Source organism: Enhydra lutris, unplaced genomic scaffold, assembly GCF_002288905.1.
Source record: "Enhydra lutris kenyoni isolate GAN:26980312 unplaced genomic scaffold, ASM228890v2 scaffoldscaffold1, whole genome shotgun sequence".
NCBI lineage: Eukaryota > Metazoa > Chordata > Mammalia > Carnivora > Mustelidae > Enhydra > Enhydra lutris.
In genome coordinates, this window is record NW_019154085.1 from 50,110,127 (window position 1) to 50,129,785 (window position 19,659).

General features: G+C 42.6%; 1 protein-coding gene across 1 annotated transcript in view; it reads right to left on the reverse strand.

Annotated features, from left to right (window-relative positions):
- The window catches only part of LOC111149725 (nebulin), a 201,455-nt gene that overhangs the window by 16,573 nt on the left and 165,223 nt on the right, over positions 1-19,659 (reverse strand). The window contains exons 110-128 of the mRNA XM_022507000.1: positions 19,184-19,288; positions 18,667-18,771; positions 17,920-18,024; positions 17,721-17,831; positions 16,901-17,011; positions 16,560-16,661; positions 16,346-16,450; positions 14,064-14,174; positions 13,275-13,379; positions 12,618-12,722; positions 11,130-11,234; positions 9,363-9,473; positions 8,852-8,962; positions 8,254-8,367; positions 7,266-7,370; positions 3,560-3,664; positions 2,916-3,020; positions 1,967-2,059; positions 792-884 (exon numbers count right to left, since the gene is read on the reverse strand). Coding sequence (XP_022362708.1) covers positions 792-884; positions 1,967-2,059; positions 2,916-3,020; positions 3,560-3,664; positions 7,266-7,370; positions 8,254-8,367; positions 8,852-8,962; positions 9,363-9,473; positions 11,130-11,234; positions 12,618-12,722; positions 13,275-13,379; positions 14,064-14,174; positions 16,346-16,450; positions 16,560-16,661; positions 16,901-17,011; positions 17,721-17,831; positions 17,920-18,024; positions 18,667-18,771; positions 19,184-19,288 — 2,007 coding nt within the window. The remainder of the gene's footprint in view (positions 1-791; positions 885-1,966; positions 2,060-2,915; positions 3,021-3,559; positions 3,665-7,265; positions 7,371-8,253; positions 8,368-8,851; positions 8,963-9,362; positions 9,474-11,129; positions 11,235-12,617; positions 12,723-13,274; positions 13,380-14,063; positions 14,175-16,345; positions 16,451-16,559; positions 16,662-16,900; positions 17,012-17,720; positions 17,832-17,919; positions 18,025-18,666; positions 18,772-19,183; positions 19,289-19,659) is intronic.

Sequence of the window (19,659 nt, forward strand, 5' to 3'; positions counted from 1 at the left end):
GTGGGTGAGTGAGTGAGAGAGAGTGAGAGAGAGAGAGAGACTGTGTGTGTGTATGTGTTGGGATGGGGAGCAGAGACTGGGCTAACCTGACAGAGGTTGGGAGAAACATATGCTTAACCTGATTATTTAAGGCATGAGGGACACCCCCCGACACACATCCACTATCACAGGTGTCTGAAATTCCTCACAGAGAACATGCTTAATATATAGTATGTCATTGTGGGTAGAGGGAGGACAGCCAGCACCTTAACATACACTGCATCTGCAAAATAGCAGAGGATATGGGGCAAAAGTTCTTGAAAGGGAGAGGAGAAGACTGCAGAGACTTCAAAAGTCTACCTAGAGTTTTTCCGGACAGAGGAGAGTGTCCCAAGAGACACATACATGCAAATATATACACTGGAGTAACACAAAATATTACATATGATATTATTTAATATTATATATGTATAATTATATAAAATTAAAATTTATATACCAATTATCTAATATATCATAATATACATAAAATGTATAATACTTTGTCATTTTTATGTTTATATCTTTTAACTCCAGGTCAGTCTGATAACCTAATTTCTACCATTGGCACTTTTTACTCTAGAAAGTGCAGGCGTGATCATTAAAGAAGCCAAGTCCCTTCTGTTCCTGAATGGTGTGAAAACAGAGGTTTCTTAGCTAGGATGGAGGGAGGTTCACACCATTCCCAGCCCACCATTCACCCCACTCCCGGAGCTAGGGAACAACCAGGAGGTGACTGGGTGCACAAATATGCTGAGCCCACGGGCCATTACCGAGCTAATGTTCTTCTGTGTCTCTTTGACACGTTTTACTTCTGGCAGGTCAGAAATTGGGGTTCCTTGGCCAATAGCTTCCTTATACTTCACCTGCAAATATAAAAGTGGGAACACGTACATGTGTTTGGTTAGGAGCTCTGCAGTTTGTAAAGTCACAGTTAAATAATACAAACTCTATACTTAGTGTGCACGGGGCTCCATTCCAACACCGGGTCAGGGAACAATGCCATGGGCAAGGACTCTTGGTCGCTCTCCTGTCCGTTAGGGGTGAAGTGGTTAGGGAGTCCATACTCAGACTATAGCCCCTTATCTTTCCTGTGCACTCAGATGTTCTATCCAACAGTTCGTTTGGCTAGGACAAATACGTTCACAACATATATCCAGGAAGTTTGAATTTTCGACTTTAACATATTCTATTTTCTTACAAGTGACAAGGAGTCTCTCCCTGACTAAACTTCAGTCAGGGTCCTCTGAATCTTCTTCCCAAAGAGGCCTCGACTTTTGGATTTCCGAGTCTATCTCTGTATCACCTGACTTTAGCAAGAATCCTAAGTCAGTTTAGCCAGAAACCCCCCTACCCTTGGTATGTCTTCACCCTTGATATCTGACCAAATTCCTTACTCCACCAGCCCCACCAGGCAACGTCTGGTCACCCTGGCCTGCCACCAGCAAAAATCATGTTAGGCAGGTTCAGGCAGAACCCCTCTTACCCCTGATATTTTCTCTTGTCCCCCCGGGCTCCTTTTCCACCCCCCCCTCACCGCCCCCGCCCCCGCCCAATTAGAAATCCTTACTCTTCCTTGCAGTTTTTGGAATTCAGCCCAGTTCCATACTGAGATCTCTTTCCCTTATTGTAACAGTCCTGAATAAAATCTGTTTTGATCACTTTAACCACTGTCCAGCTCTGGTTTGCTCTGACACAGGCCTCTTCATTTCCCACAGGTAACCTCCCTTCCTGCCACCTGCCTGGGCTGCACTAACTGGGGAATGGCCCTCACTACAGGCACCGACTTCAGCAGCTTCAGCTTCTTCTGGTGACAAAAGTTTTGAGTGCAGCTCAGCCCTCAAAGTAAATGATCCGAGGCAGGCAGAAAATGCAGCGGATGAGTCTATGGGGGAGGGACTGGGCGGGGTGGGGGGGTGGGGGGGTGGGTTGTGGGGCATGTCTTTACCAAGCTAATGTGATCCTGTGTTTGCTTCACTCTCATCATCTCAGGGGTCTTTCCGATTGCCGTTCCCGGTAAGACATCCTCTTTGTATAAAACCTGGGGCATTCAGAATCAGGACAATGTTACACAGAAGAAAAGAAAGCCCAGCAATTCCTGGAGGAAGACTAGGAAACATGGCTTCTGTGAAAACAAAGGACACTAGAGAATGTTCTTAGCCGTGTGCCAGAGGATCTGACGTCTTCCACGTCAGCATCAGAAATCCTGCCATATTTACAACATGGACAACTTTCCAGATCTTGAGATTTCTTTTAAAATTATTGTACTGTATCAATACAGGATGAGAAAAACTGGGAAAATGCTGATTTAAAAAGACCCCTCTATAGGAAACAAAATCCATTAAAGAAATGTAAAGTCATTTATTCTGGGGAAGGATAATAGGAGAAATCACAATGTCAAAAAGAAATCCATCTTCATGGAGCAAGACAACACATGTTATTGCTGTGGGATTAAAAAAATTAAAAAGAAAGAAAAGTTACTCTGTTAGCAGATTTAAGGTGTTATTTCAAATGGTTTCTGGAGTGATGTGTTTAGAGCAAAGTATGGGAAATGTTATCAAATAACCACTAGTATTAACTGGGGAGGTTAGATGTTAATTGTCTGAATCAACATGAGGCTAGCATATTTTTTTTTAAAGATTTTATTTATTTATTTGACAGAGAGAGATCACAAGTAGATGGAGAGGCAGGCAGAGAGAGAGAGAGAGGGAAGCAGGATCTCTGCCGAGCAGAGAACCCAATGCGGGACTCGATCCCAGGACCCTGAGATCATGACCTGAGCAGAAGGCAGCGGCTTAACCCACTGAGCCACCCAGGCGCCCGAGGCTAGCATATTTTTAAGGAGGAGAATGCAAGTATTAGGTTAGCATTAAATGGAAAATAAATAGTAAATATACCGAGCTGAAATTCTTTTGATTTTCTTTAACACGCAGTATTTCTGGTGTGTCTTGAACAACTGTAACTTTTCCTTTACTGTTTTTAAGGTCACACTGGTATTGGAGCTATGAAGAAAGAGTAAACATCTTGTTAAGATTTCAACATTTTAAAATGTATTTTAAATTGTCTCTATTGTGTAAGGGAAGTTAAAATCCAAATTAAAACAAAAACCAAACGTCTACGCCATAATAATCATACTCAAATAGCTGAAGGGAAATTCTTTAGTAAGAATGTTATAAAATTCTTTTAAAAACCCTAAAAATGGTAGAGTGTCAAGTTAGATTTTAAAAAAATGCATCCCTGCCTGAATTAATTTTGAAAAAGACAGATGTCACCACTAATAGAAGATGGCGATAGTTCACATACAGTGACAAGAAGCCACTAACAAAGTAGCAGTGGTATTTCATGCTGTGATTTGGGGACTATAAGGTGATCTTGAAGAAGAATGGAGCACATGTTTCCTGGCCCACAGGTAGGAGTTGCGTAGGGCGGCCCCAGAGCCCCCTCTTGGAGGCAAGGCCCATTGTCTATGCCCAGAGGCACCACTGTGCCCACCTTATCCCAGGTATCAGTGGGCTGTGTCTTAGGGTCAACAAAAACTTACAAGGCTGAAGTTCTTTTGGTTCTCCCGGACTCTCTGTATCTCTGGGGTGTCCAAAACAGTCTCATAATAGGACATGCACTTCTCTGCATCTTCCTTGTACTTTTTCTGAAAACAGATTCCAAGGAATAAGGATGGTGACTGATGGGTCCGTGATCAAAGGAGCGAGACTGATACAAAATGGTGGAGATCAAGCAAAACTTTATTTCGTGCCAAGCATCGAGAATCAAACCGACCCTTTGGGGCTGCCTCTTACAGAGAGGGCAACCCCTCCCTGCCTTACAGACTAACTTTTAGAGGGCAAAGGCCACGTGGTTGAGCCTGGCCACACACAGTGGCCAATGAGGTTGTAACACACAGTTACAAAAAGTTACACAAAGCTGCACAGCCATGCTAGGTCCCACACAGGTGGCCAACTGAATTACAATTCACCCCATAGTAGCTATCTGAACTAGCCTATCACCTTGGTCAGAATTGGCGCCCAAAAGGCGCCCAAAAGGCGGGGCCCACACTCCTTGGTAGCTAGGGAGACAGTATGCATGCCCCACTGATTGGATGTCTCCACCTGGCCTGACCTGCCCTTGTATTTGGGCTCTGTTACCTGGGACTGGTTACCCGGACTTGCATTTAAGTAAGTCCCCTGGGGAGGGGGGGCAGGGTCAGTTTAAGTGTTACTGCATAAACAACAAAATGGCTGTTCAACCAAGATGGAGCTGCTCTGGCTAAATAGGCCTTTCCATGACTACCACAGGGAAATGGGCCAATGGGACCTACAACTGCCATTCCTGCTCAGCAGAAGAAAAGTCCTTCGTGGTCTCAGGACTGTTCGTGGATGTTAGGGAGTTCTAAAGCAGAGCCCTCTCGTGGTCAGTGAGCACCAGGTCTTTTCTTTCTGGGAGAACTGAGCATGGGTATTTACTAAAACCCACTGTCACGGCAAAGACAGCAGAAGGAGGCCCTTGCTGGCTGGTCCACAGAGGAAGGTGACAGACAACCAGGCTCCTGGCAATGGGGGGTCTACTCTGAAGCGGATCGGGCTGTTTAGCCAGGAGCCACACGACCCACAGGCAGGGAAAGAAAAGCAGGAAGGTTAAGAGCCATCAGCAGGCCTCTGTAAAGCTGCTGGCAAGGAGATTTTTGCTGAGCTCTGCACAGGTGTGTTGGGGTTCCTGGCTACCAGACACAAGAGGCAGGCAGGACCAACAGGCACTTCCAGAATGCGGCTCTGACTAGAGGCTCTACTGAACAGACCTGGGGCCACCATTATGACCAGCTGACCGGCCACAGCTGAGCCAGCTATCACTGTTCTTGGGCTTTCCTGCCTTGGTTGTGTGGAGGCCGCTGACAGGCAAACAGGCTTGATCAATGGGATGCAGAAAAGCCCATGAGGAGACCCAGCTGAAAATATCCACAAAGCCTAACTGACCAGTGGATGACTTACAATGAGGCGCAGTTACCAAACAGAGAATTCCGTTAAGTTGCCCTACGCATCTTACCCCTTGAAAAACAGCCCCCCACCCCCCCACCCCCGCAACACCACCTCCTCACAGAGTGCCTCTCTGCTGTCCTGCCCTCCACCCCTGTGGTGTCTGAGGCAAACTTCTACCTAAGGTAGAATTCTTTTGCCTTAGGTGAATTCTTTCACCGCCAGGGCCACCAGCTTCCACCTGATCATGGGCCCACATCTGGTGCCCCCATCTAGTTGAGAGACACCCCACTTAGGCACCACTCTGCCTCCTCCTCCCCCCACACCAGTGCCATCATCCCCAGAGATTGAGCAGATTCACTTCCATTAATCTTCCGCAATCAGTGATCAGAACGCTTAATCCACCTTAAGGCCAGAGTTTGCTCTTATTGCTTATCACTGAGTCCTTTCACTTTTCTCTCCATCTTTATTTAGCTCCAGTTTCTCCCACTTTTCAGGGAAGTTTGGGTGTGGAGGGCTGAGGAAAGGCTCGCTAATTTGCAAGGGGATAAAACTATTCCTTCTATATCTCTTTCATCTAAATTGTATTACACACAAATTATGAATTATATTTATGCATTGAAAGATTTAATCTCCTCGAAGGCAACAAAGAAGCCCTTTCAACCAATAAGAAATTACAGCCTAGACTTTGAACAGGAAGCCAGTTAAAACAAAGATTTCTGGGAAGAAAGCTGCTCACCACCTTCCTTGTTCCAGAAAAAGTCACCTGAATGACTCCTCTTAGTTATGCAAACATAAGGCAGATAGTTCTCACTGTCCTGGGAAAGGGGTAAGACCAGTCCTCCTTTTCTTTTTGTTTTATTTTCTTAAGATTAAGCAAAAGCTGCCTTAGCCGATTTGCTAAGCTAGTGCTAGTCACTAAGAGGAGTGGTTAGCTTGCACTTGGAACTTGGCGGGTATTCTGAGAGGAAAGGCATTAGGAAATACTTAGTATGTTATCCTGAATTTGTAGGTCTGTTCACAGTGCTTGCATTGACTCCCAGTATGAGACTTACAAGACATAAAATACATACTTTTCACTGGAAATGGAGAAGCAATTTTGTAAAAAGCACCAGTACCTCCGTGCCACTGAAAGGTAAATCTAATCTGAACCAGAAAGGAAGAAACCTGCCTGGCCATGTCTTAGGCCTTGAGGAACCTGGCGGAGGAAAGCTCCAAGAGAACAGAGTGAGCTACTTCAATCTTCCCTCGAATAGGCCTACACTCTGGGGTTTTCCTTAAAGATTAGCAATGGGAAAAGGCTCAAGGTTATAGGGCTGGCAAGCCTCTCACAGCCTCAAGAATATTAGCCTCCTTCAATGAACACAACATGGTAGTTTGGGGCCCAGATAATTTTGGTAATAAAATGCTTCCCCACCCCCACCTCCCCCCAAAAGGTTCGTTTCTCCCATTTGAATATATCTGTTTCTTAAATAAACCATTCTCTATTGATACTTCTTCATTTCTTATTTTAGGATATAAAATTGTATGTTGCTAACGAAGGACTTAAATCCATGATTCCCCTGACCCAAGTGGCCACTAAGAGATCACCTGTGAAGATTAAAAAAAACAAAAACAAACAAAGAAACAAATAAAAACAGATTTCCAGGGCCAACATCAGGATAACTAGCTTCAGAATTCCAGTGTGGGCCAGGAAACCTATACTCCCCTGTGTTTATAAAGCACAGCCCCTCTCAGGCCACTATGGCTTTATAATTCATTGCTCAGAAGACAGTTGGGAGCTTCTTAAATTGAAGATCTCTGATATCACTGAAGATTAAAACAAACAGGGGTACATCCTGGTGTATGAAAGACATCATACTTTCCTCCATTTCTCAGAGTTATCCCTCAAGGAGGAAGTAGGGTTAGATCGAGTGGTTGCTGGGGATGCCATAGGTCAATCTGGTTAAGGAGATTGACAATCCAGGTATGGACTATCTATTTTGTTCCTTCCAGATTCACATATACAGTTTACATCCACATTATAGGAGATTTTACAGGTTAAAATACTGTTTCGTTAACACAGATGCTACCATGTAAGAGTTCCTCAGTACCTCAAAAGTTCCCTCATGAAATCTATCTTAATTCTGATACAGAAATCTGACCTCTGACTCAAACTTGCATCACAGATGAATCCCCTCTCCTTTACTGGGCAAATCTGTGATTTGAAAGAGCCTACTTGGGTATTAATGGAAAGACTTCATGACTGGGGTCTATGAGTGATATTGCGATGAACGTCCTTACCTGGCTTGAAAGGTTCTTGACTTGCTGGGCATGAATGATCTCCGGAGTATCAACCACAGAAGTGAAATTGGCTTTTTCCATTTCTGCTAACTGCTTATACTTAATCTGCAAAAGAACACCCAACACTTAGGTAAATGTTTGCAATGTACATATTTGTTGATTTCATTTGAGTATGAGGTGGTCAATATTTCTTTTCCAAAAGGATTCATTCATTTTCAAACTCAACATATAGTTTTCCTCTTGTGGTTATAGCTTCGTACTAAAGAGTGAGATTCAGAAAGGTTGAGTCCTAGTTGTTGAAAGACTTACTATCTAGTTGGGCACAGGGGGTGGGGAGAGAGAAAGAGTGGGAAAGGAGAGAGATAATCAACACGGAGTAAAGTATGGACTGTTTACATACCTAAGAGCTGGGAGCAGAACAAATAAGCAAAAGATAATGTGGGATGTTAAAAACTACCTTTTAAATTTAGATCCTGAGAGAAGGCAAAGAAAGAACTCCCCAAATGTCCTAAGCAAGGAATTCTTGGTGCCGAATGGGGCTGTGGGTATTTTTTTTTTTTTTAAGATTTTATTTGTCTCAGAGAGAGAGTACACACAAGCAGGCAGAGAGGCAGGCAGAGAGGGAGGAGGAAGCAGGCTCCCTGCCAAGCAAGGGGGGCTGTGGGTATTGACTAAGAAACCAGACCAGGATGTCCAAATCTGTCCTAGCTTCAAGTTCCCCAAATTCTACCCTTTGCTCTGAATGTCTTTTGTGGCTATAGACTCAGAAAGATGAAAAAAAGGCCTCTGATCCTTCTATCAGAATGGATTTCACCAGGTAGATATTTTAAAATGCCACTCTAGACACAATACTATTAATCAACCAAGCAAGATAATAGAAGGACAACACTGTGGACAACACTGAAGGACAACTTATAATCACTTTTATTCTTTTCTTTTCTTTCTTTCTTTTTTTTTAAAAAGGTTGACGTGGAACAGTAGCACTGACCTGACTGGCAATATCAGTAGCATTCTTGGCCCTCATGAAGTCGGGAGTTTCATTGGCCATGGCATTCAGGCCTCTTCCTTTGACTTCCAGCTCCAAGTCTCTCTTATATTCTTTCTGTAGCAGCATTTAAAACAAGAGTTACCCAACTTCCACAACGAGGTAGTCAACGCACAAAGATACTGTAAATCTACGTACTATACCACTATTTGGTTGCTAGTGTTCACCTTTGCTATTCCCCGTCAACACGTAAGGCTTCCTTTTGAACACTTTTAGCAACTTAAAGTAAAAAGGACATTTTAAATCTGGTTTGCTATATAACTAGTCCCGAACTTAGGTGCATAACACTCCAGTGTGGTTTTTTAATTTAAATGAGCACACCAAATGGTTCATGATCAAATCAAATCCTATTAGATAAATAACAGATTACGACAGCCAATGGACACGAACTATAATACTGACTCACTGCAAACTAAGATATATTTTATTTAACAGTTAATAACCATGTTGGATATGGAATTTGAAATTTAAACCTCTATCTCTCTTCTTTCTCTTTTTTTTGTGTAACTTGGCTAGGGAGGAGAAGACGCTCCAATCCTACCTCATTGAGGATCTGAGTGGCGTTCTTTGCTCTCAGCATGTCAGGTGTGTCTTCCATTTCACTGAGACCCTTCCCACGGATGCTTTCCTCTAGGTCTTTCCTGTATTCTTTCTGTATCACAAAACAAAAGCAACGTCACTGACAAGAAAGCCTGGATCATTCCTCTTAGGTGAAGAGGAAAAACAAGCAAAGACAAAAAACAAAACAAAACCCTCCAGTTTTAATAGTGACAGTTTAGTGATTAAAGATATGATAAAGGTGGGGTATAAGCTTCATTGGTTGATATGAAATATCAAATAAGAAACTAGCACATTTCGTTAGGTATTCAGTTAAAAAATGAGAAGAATTAACGTGGGTAAGAGATTAGGTGGTAATACCAAACACACGTGAACCCAACTTGAAACCCACAAAAGTTAGATGGTGATGAAAATGGTAGAAGGATCACACTGATGAGGGTCATTAGTGTAATTATTGGGATCAAGAGCGAAAGCAAAGACCACGTGGGCACTACCTCGCTGGCTATTTTGGTTGCATATTTGACATGTAATAAAGCTGGTGTGACCTCCAGGCCTGTCAGGTTTCTGCCTTTAATGGACTCTTCATAATCTCTCCTATATTCTTTCTAATGTGATTAGGAAGGAAACACAAATTAAAAAAACAATCTTTATTACAACTTGTTTCTCAAACCTAGGAAGAAAAAAAAAATTACAACACAGTCCTTCCATGTATGACCCCTTAACTGGATCATTGTTTTGCTAAAGGTCACTCGTTTGAAAGGTAGTGTGGTTGTTCTGGAAATATTTTGTTTACAACAAACAGCCTCAAGGAGACTCAGAATTTGAGAAGCCTTGTTGGGCTCCTCATTCATATGTCCAGCACTGCATCTGGGGCTGCCCCACTGTCTGCCTCACAGCAGGGAAGGACAGTGGAAGGAAGCCTGTGCCACCAAGACTCTGAATCTGCTGTCATCTCTCCTGAGGCAACAAGAGTTTACTTCTGAACAAAAAGTAAGTTAAGAGGAAAATAAAACCACAGAGGAAGAAGAGCCTGAGGGCATGAAATGCAAATTTGGCCTTTTAAATAATCATGACTTCTTATTTGTAATCTCTGAATAAAGTGGCCAGTGAAAACATGGAGAAATCCTAAGATTTTGTCCTCCACTGAGAGAGTCACAAGCTCCCCCATCTCCTCTCCAATCCCTGGTCTAGGATGTCTCATCAGGAGACTTAGAATAAATGCTAGAACTCCATTTTAATAATTTTTAATTTTGATAGAATTTTAAACTTACAGAAAAGTTGCAAGACTAGACAAGGAACTTCCATAGACCCTTTACCCAGATTCACCAGTTTTATGAAGTTATGTTAAACTTTTGATTATTTGGCCTCTTTATACCAGAAAGCTTCACAAAGTTCTACTTTATTAACAACCATTTATCTTTATGGTTGGGGATCTGCCCCACAGGGGAGAAGTAAAAAGCAACCCAAAATAAGTCTGTTTCCTAATGAAAACAGACTTTGTAAAATTCAAAATAAGATTCCATTGTTCTCTGTCATTGGTTAAAAAGGAAAAAAAAATTTTTTAAGATACTTGTGCTTACATTTCTAATATAGGAAATATGGCATCTTGACATCTGATGTTTTAATAAACACCTTGATCATTACTCTTTTGTTTGGCCTGGGACTTCCTATTAAGAGTAATCTAGGGGCGCCTGGGTGGCTCAGTGGGTTAAGCCTCTGCCTTCGGCTCAGGTCATGGTCTCAGGGTCCTGGGATCGAGCCCCACATCGGGCTCTCTGCTCAGCAGAGAGCCTGCTTCTCTTCCTCTCTCTCTCTGCCTGCCTCTCTGCCTACTTGTGATCTCTGTCTGTCAAATAACTAAATAAAATCTTTAAAAAAAAAAAAAAAGAGTAATCTAAAGCCAAGGGTGGGTCTGTGCAGAGGGAACTTTTCATTTATCAAAGAAAAAATCATATTACATTCAATATAATTTCAGAGTTACTAGTCTGCTATGTTCTAATGAAAATTATGTTCTATGTTCTATGTTCTATGAAAATAAAAGAGTTGAAATAAAACATAGATGCTAAATATTTACTGTTTGGAACATTTAGTATAACCGAACCATAAGATTTGATATGGAAACATTTTAGTGAGCACATGAAAACAAGTTCCATCATCTACTACTTTTGGATACCAGAAGGCTGGATACATGTGTGTGGGCAGAGCTGGTTTTGAACAGCTTGACGGCATGTTTGCAGTGTGGTGTGTTTCACAGGACTCACCCCACTTTGCATTTGCTGAGACTCTTTGGCAGTGATGTACGTTGGTGTTTCAAAGTCCAACATGGGCTTTCCCCGTTCCTTTTCATACTTTTCTTTGTATTTCACCTAGTGATGAAGAGCCTTATTAGATAGACAGATCTCCTCCGGCCAATTCCCAGACAGAGACTAGTGTAGGGATAGTATTTTTTTAAATGATACATTAGTCCACATGGGTGGCATCTCATTGCCACTCAAAACAGTTTCTTATGTTTCAGATCTAGTACCTTTTTTGTTGTTACGTGGGAGAAAACACCCTTAAATCAAATTTGTGTTCAATTCAAGTAAACAAAAGAATCATTGCAGAAGAATCAGCTGAGAGACAGATCAAGGGAAGGAAATGCATGGGGACCGTCACCCATCCGAGAAGGTCGGCTGAGATCTGATAGGTGTAGATGTGAACACTGTAACTACAGCATCTGTCAATATTTGTGGGAAAGATCTCTAGTTTGTCTTTCACGAGGATTTTTATCAGAGACCTGGGGTCTCTATTCGAGAGAGAACACGTACAACTTTCTATGTCAAGAACTGGATCTAGGTCATAATCAGTCCCCTATTCAATGCAGCCAACAGTAATTCATATAAAAATGAGAACTAGTTTACCTGTCGACTGACTAAGAAATCTGATGTTCTCAAAAGAGCCCCAGTGCTATTTTACAAATACAGTATCCTCATCCTTACAAATACAATGCCCCAATCCAAAGGAGGATGAGGACATGCAATTAGGAATGGGGGCGGCCCACAGATATTCAGAAATGGAAAGTCAGAGAGGCAGAGGCCCTTGTCCACACAACATCTTCATGGCAATGCTCAGTCTCAATCTTGCTGAAAATAGAAATCTGGGGGCACAGGCTGCTTCACAGTCGACATGAAGACACTTCTAGTAATTTTGCCCTTTCTGTTAATGCCCAACAAGGAACCTAAATAATTCTGGTTATGTGACAGAGGAAGTCATGTGATAGCAAACTTTTTCTCTGAGTCCTTTCTTTTGAGAATCTTCATTATTTTACAAATTTTCGATTCCTTAAATACCCACAAATATTTCAATGGTAGATCTAATCATGTTACTTTTCTGCTCAAAATCCTCCAAAGGCTCTTTCCCATCATTGCAAGGTTTCCTAAGCTGGGGTGCAGACTCATGAGGGAACACTGGGGTTATTGTAAGGGGATTATCCCCCTCGTGGCATAATCTTTATGCTTCCAGCCCATCAGTGATCTGAATAACACACACTGCATGCATAGAGACTATTTCTTCAATACCTGTTGATGCTGTTATTTATAGCATAAAATTTTGTTTCAAAATGCTACTAAATTCCAAGCTCCCCTATATCCCTGGATATTTTCCTCCAGCAATCGTTACTAAAATTATTACTACCATTCTGAGGGGGCATTTATGAACATTTTTGACACTGTAGCTGAACGCACATCAAGAAACAGTCTGGACTGACTTACTATGCTCTGCAACTCTGTGGCCTCCTTGAGATGAAGCTGCTCCAGATTATCAGGTATCGTGTGGTAGTGGCCTTTACTCTTCTCATAGTTCTTCTTGTACTGGTACTGAGGGGAAGAAGGCACAAAGGCACATGCATTGGAAAAGCTGCTCAGCATTTCGGTTTTTCCTCTTTAGGTTAGACATTTACACAGCAGCACTGTCAAGACCACACTAAGAGCAGCAAACGCTAAGTGGGGGGGTTACACAAATGTGTCAGAGGAGGAAGAGCCATGTCCAGAACTGCCCGGTTAATACCGGATGGCCAGTCCTTAGGTTATATGGCATATGCAAAGGAGGTGTGAAAAGTCAAAAGTGAAAAAAATTATTCCAAACCACGATTCTATGTCCTTCGAAGGAGGGAAGGGCTTAGTCAATTGGAAAATAAAAAGATTAAATATTCTAAGAACAAAAGCTTTTTCACATTCTGAGAGGTGTCACAATCCGTGGAAGAGTTGGTAGACTAATGCCATAACTTGGAAGGATGCCTTCACATGAAAGAGCTTTCTCGTAAATCTGGTGTCCCGGGAGCAGAGAAGGAGATGTATGTGAGCTCAGCAAAGGAGTTCAGCTGCAAATGGGTGAAACATGCCGTTTCTACAGCAAATGACTGAGCTTACAGAACTGGCAAGGTGGCTGGTATTCAGCACATGATTCATTATCAGAGATTCCTTCATATCAGTCACAGGCTTGTGAAGTTTCTTCAGGTCGGCCTTATATTTAACCTGCATGTGAGGGGGGAAGAATAAAATCACATAAATAGGAACTGGCAGACAGTACCGATGGAAGCCATGGAAGAGGTCCCATCCTGAAATAAATTCTGGAGCTGGTGATAAAAATGCACACACCTCGCTTGCAGTAACTACAAAGTGGAAAGTGGCTCAAGTGTCCATAAACAGATGAATGGAGAAGTAAAATGTGTATATACACAATGGGATATGATTTAGTCACAAGAAGAAATGCAATTCTGACAAGTGCTATGACAAGGATGAACCTTGAAACATGATGCAAAGTGAAGTAAGGCAGACAACAAAGGACAATTACTGTATGGTCCCACTTAGAGAAGATTCTCTAGTAGACAAATTCATTGAGACAGAAAATAGATTATAGAGGTTACGAGAGGATGGGGGGAGAGAGGAATGGAGTTCTAGCTTAATGGTTGTACAGTTTCTGTTTGGGGCGATGGAAATAATGGTGGCTGTTGGACAACACTGTGAATGTAATCAATGCCACTGAACTGTACATTTTATTTATTTACTGATCTCTACACCCGTGGGGCTTGAACTTACAACGCCGAGATCAAGAGCGCTCTTCTGAGTGCTCTGAGAGCACTCAATCATACGTTTAAAAAGAGTTAAAATGACAAATTTCATGTTATATATTTTGCCACAATTAAAAAAAAAACATACCTCACTTGCGAGATTGTTAGCATCTTTCATGACTTTGTAGAGCTGGCTGTCTTTTGGATTGAATTTCGGTGTTTTGCCCTTCTCTTTGTTGAAATTTTCTCGGTATTTAACCTAATAGCAAATGCGAAACTCCAGATTATTTCTGAACATCAATTAATTCGAAAACTAAGAAATGGAGGAAATACAAATACAAAGAATATGTTATACATAAAGGGATCATATAACTTACTATCCACACTAGGATGCTTTTAAGAGTAAAAAAGAGCACAACCAATAGTTATGTTGGGGCAACAGAGAGTCAAGGGTAAGAATGAGCGCTATGGTATTCGCCTTGCTCATTTTTATATTATCCAGAAGTAGGAAAGATAATCATCTTTTTTTATTTTATCAACCAACAGCTAATTTATTTTTTTATTTAAATTCAATTAGCCAACCTATAGTACATCTTAATGTAGTGTCCAATAATTTATCAGTTGCATATTACCTCCAGTGCTCATTACATCACAAATCACCTCTTTTTAGTGCAAAACGAAAGTAAGAGGAATAAGGGTAAAGGCTTCAGGCTACATTCAGTGATCTAATGATTTGGAGCCTTCTGACCCTAGTAGCCAGTGAAACCAAAGGCATTTTAGGTCACCTGTAAGGAGTTTAAAGAGGGGTTGTAAATAATCCAGAACAGTGAGACATAAGGAATCTGTTAAATTAGGAGAATTTATTATAATTTTAAAGTAGTACTTTGGCTATATCATTTTGATTTCTTAAAATGCGGCAAAAAAATGGCATAATTTCTGAGTAAAAAAGAACAGAGCGTGTGGGAGAAAGCCCTTCAATACGATTTTGATCTAGAAGAAGGAAGTGAGATGTTTTGCCATAATGATAAAAATAAGATTAAGTATAGCTTTAGGATACAAAAAAGAATATGCAAAGGGCTAACTTTAATTTAAAAAATAAGCATAAATACCAGCTTACTCTACCAACAGCCACTCCAAATTTTAATATATTTTTTAAAATTTTCCAAGGTCATGCCATCATCAAGGTAAAAACAAAGAAAAGATTTGATGTTGAAATTTTGAAGACTTTGCTGTTTCTGAAAATTGAGAGGCTTACATTTCTAATCCTACATCAAACCTCAGATGTGGAAGGTTTACTTTCTCTGGAAGGCTTGTCTCAGGGACTGTAACTTCTCGGTGTGACCCCAGCCCCACATGGGCTTCCCAGTGTGGGGCCTCCCCTATCCTGACTTTGACGCCTGGCTGATACTTGATACTTGCGTAGAATACCTCAAAGGCCGAAGGAGAGGACAGAGGCACAGGCTGCATCTTATGATGCTGCCGTGATGAGGCATTTGAAGAAAACTAATGCACTCATCAGGGATATAGGACTGACATCAGCAAGCTGACATCTCTTTTCCTTTTGCTCATCTACTTTCCTAACCTCAGTCAGGGGACTGACCAAGTTACACTCTTTTCTGTTGATTTTGTGTTGAAACGTGTGGAATGCTATAGAACTTTCTTGAAAGATTTACTTCTGTGCACACCCCCCTCCCCGGAACATGCTGCTTGGAGTAGGAAGATAGAGTAGACTTGCTTGATAGAAGATGATGGAGTAGACTTGCTCAATAAATGTGATTTAATTGAATGAAAGGAAGAGAGCTGTCATGCCTATGTAAAATAGCTGAAGATGATGATTTACAGGAAAACTCAACAGAATGAGGCATTTCCCCTCAGCACCCTGGATATACCTCGATTACTTTTCACTCCAAAGTGTATTTATTTATCTATGGACATAAGGTTGAGGACATCCGTTCACCCCCTTAGTTCTTAGCCCAGTCATGTAATATATGGATGCTGAATGGCAGAATAAAAGTGACTGCATCCGGTTGGGTTCTAGAAGTTTTTAATTTCATGACACTTGCCTGTTAAATTCCCACAGGTGACTCAAGTGTGAATGCCACCCTTGGGATACAATCTCACTACCTGAGGAGAGGTGCCAGTAGGACCTCACAAGCTGATATTTCTCTTCCTGAAGACTGTTAAGCACTCAAATATCTAGACACACACCCATAAGTGGGAAAGTGGAGAATGAGAAAGGCCTGAAGATCTCAGAGAGAAACAAGAGACAAAGGTCTTTGCTAGACTTTTACAATCTAATTTTTCAAAGCTCAGCAGTGCTCTCCAAGACCCAGGATCTCTCTTGTTGCTACTTCTGCACTTCCATGCTGGGAATCCCGTCTTCCTGCAAGGTTTTTCACGTGAGAGCTGCCACACACCCATCTGGATTACCTGGCTGCTCAGCCTGGCTGCCTTCTTGGCCATTTCAATGTCTGGGCGACCAAGCATGCTTAACCCATGGCTGCCTTCCTTGCGGTGCTTGGCTCTGTACTCCACCTGAATCAAAGAAAACCGAGATGGGCAATACATTCTAAGAGGTGGGTGCCTTGTCATACTCGGTGGCCGTGACCTCTGGGGAGCAGGTCCATTTTCACCACACACGTACCTCACTGGCCTGTTTGGCTGCCTGTGTGGCCTTCTTGATGTCTGGCCGATCAGCCACCGTGGTGTAATGCAGGTTTTCCTTGGCATCTTTTTTGTATGCGACCTTTATTTGGAGAGAAAGGAATGTTTACTCATGTGGAAGATACGCTATCTTTGAAAAAGTCCTCATCAAGCACAAACAACCCTTTTATTAAAACCAAACCAATTTTTTAAACCACCGTATTTTCTAAACTACCAGAGAGGGAAATTAGGAATACCACTCAATGGAACCAGCCCGCTAGGCGCCAAGTTGGGATCCACTGGCTCAGCAGGACCGTGGAGGGCGTGGACAGGGGAGCTTACATTGCTCTGCTTCTTGGCCACCTCCATAGCATGCTTCACGTCCGGGGGCTCCAGCATGACGGAGTAGTTGGATTTCCCTTTCTCCTTGACGAACTTCTTTTTGTAATTTGTCTAAATAGAGCCAGAATTACTCATGTGAGCAGAGGAATCTGGGAAAATAACTGGTTTACTTGAAGAGCTGTGAGATCTCCATGAAAATCCACGGCTCCCCATCCGGGCATCAGTCTGGAACCTGGATCTCTGATCCATACGCTAGCTCTTCCTTGTCCTGTCTGTCCTGGAGCCCAACACTTGAAACACAAGGCAATCTTGGGAGAACTGACTACAAGCAAATTAAACTCTTTCATTTCCCATTTCTAGCTTTAGAAAACATATGAAACCATAAAGGCTCATAAAAATATAATAGCAAGATTATGAAAGCATTATTGATAAGGACAAAGTGGGCAGGGATTACTTAATTATGAAGTAGTGATTTTACTTCTCTAAAATGTTCAGCAGTTTAATGATCGGAGCGGCCATTCTCAATCAGCAACGCTTCCTCCTTTTATTAACGCTAGGTTACTAACATCTTATATTGCAGATAACAGGTCCTGTGGCAAAATGTCCATTTGCCATAGTTGCCATAATAGGAAACGTAATAAATATGGAGTCCTCCTTTAAAGCAGAATTGAAAATTCACACATAGGCATTGATGACGGTAAGGGTGAAGCGATGTACAGGAAGGCACTTAGACGCAAAAAGGCAGCTCGCCCCAGATTTCCCTGGATTCTAAGGTAAAGTGGTGTTGCTGCAGCCAAGAGTCCTGGGGCTGGTCACTTACGTCACTGACATTCTTGGTCACTTCCTTGACATGGATGGTGTCCCTGGTCTCTGGCAGTGTTGTGTACGAGCCCTGGGCCAGGTGCTTCTTGACGTAGTCCTTGTACTTGTTCTGAGGGAATCCACAGAGAGCCTGTTAGAGTGTGTGCCTGGGGCATTAGCCCAAGAGGGAAGCAGAGCATATGTTGCTGGAAGGTTACCTCAGACACCAGATTGCTGACAGTCTTTGCCAGGAGGATCTGAGGAGTGTCAGGCACAGCATGGCAGGTTCCTCTTTCCTTGACATGTTTCTCTTTGTATTTCAGCTGCAGGGGTGCAAAAAATATAGATCTAGCTCCTCTGGGTATCTGGTATATATTTACTCAGTCCCTGAGTCACTCGATAGAGCTGGGAAAACAGAATCACTGACACAGTAAGGACACTAAACTCAATAAAAGATCTGATGTTTGGAAATCTTGGGAACTATACAAAAAGACTTTCTCTCTTCCAAGTTGAGGCTTTAATGATGATCAAAATGGATCTCATGATGAATCTTTATACCCCTAGTCTTAGTTCAAAGGACTTTTGCATATGTCATTTGACCTGCTCCTGAATCCTGGGAGGAATTATTACTTCTCCTTTACAGATGAAGAAACAAAGAAAGAATACGATCACTCAAAACCAAATGCTACCTCATAGAATCCAGCCAGAACGTCAGCTCCCAATTCTCGATGTGTGAACGATCTCGCAGTGCAGTATACATTGAGGATGGTCACCTGGATTTTAAAGCTTCCCCTGCCTGTCACCCTGCTCTGCCATGTCACTGGCACGCTCACTGGGGACAGGGTCGTATTTCAGGACCTGCGCCTGAGCTCCTACACCAGCAGCCTCCTCTGTCCTTCCTTGGTGTGTCTGGGGACTGTGCCACTGAAGTGGGTTAGGTGTCATGGGAGGCACTGGATACTTACATCACTTTCTATTAAAGAATTCCTCAGGGCCAGCACCATGTCTTTATCATCAGTGACAGAAAGCTTGCAACCTTTGAGGAACTCTCGGTCCAGCTTATACTCAACCTGAAACAGAAGAAAGGCAAAGGAAGAAGTTGGCATTTACTGTAATCTGTAATTCTCCTTTAAAGGGTGCTAGGAAGACTTGCTACCAAAAAGGCGGCAGAGGCTTCCTGGCCCCTCACTGCATGCTGGGCTCCCCGTCTCCAGCCCTGTGGCTAGGACCAAGTCCTTCCCACCCGCTCACCCCCAGTTCCTCCCCAGCCTCACTCAGGACTCTACACCCTAGTGCCTGTGCCCAGCTGTGGGCGACCACAGGTCTGCTTCCTGCGCTTGCCTTCCCCTCCTCACATCACCCCCCATCCTTCTGGGATGTCAAGTGTGCTAGGCTGACACCCACAGCAGCGGTTATTATGAGTGATTATTCATGCTTCTGTCTCAGGTGTGTCAGAGAGCCCGACCGACCGTCCCTTCTCACATCGCTCTGCTGTAGGGACGACTTGGCTGCCTGGATGAAGTCTGGTCGATCAGGGGTCCACCTCCAGTAGGCTTTGTTGGCTTCATACTGCTTCTTGTAGTCCAGCTGTTTGTAACAAGACAAAAATAGGTCATTTCGTTCCATGGGCTGAATTCATAACTGCACGTGGCCTGGAGGGACACGTTGTGCATCTCAACATACAAAAAATCATGGTTCTTTATGCAAGCGAGAGCCCCAGTTAATATTTCTGGACAATTTATGCCACTAGTCAGCCACAGAAGAGGTCGTTTCGTGGGACCATTTTGTCTCAAAATAGGGGCTAAAAATTTTAAAGGCCTCCAGGTAAAATAATTCTACAATTCCTTTCACTGTTGGTGTAGCTTTATCATCTTCAGAGTCAAGGACTTTCAACATCTAGCTAAACTCAGGCTTGATCTTTTTTAAATGATTAAATTTAGAGTATTCATTTCATGCCA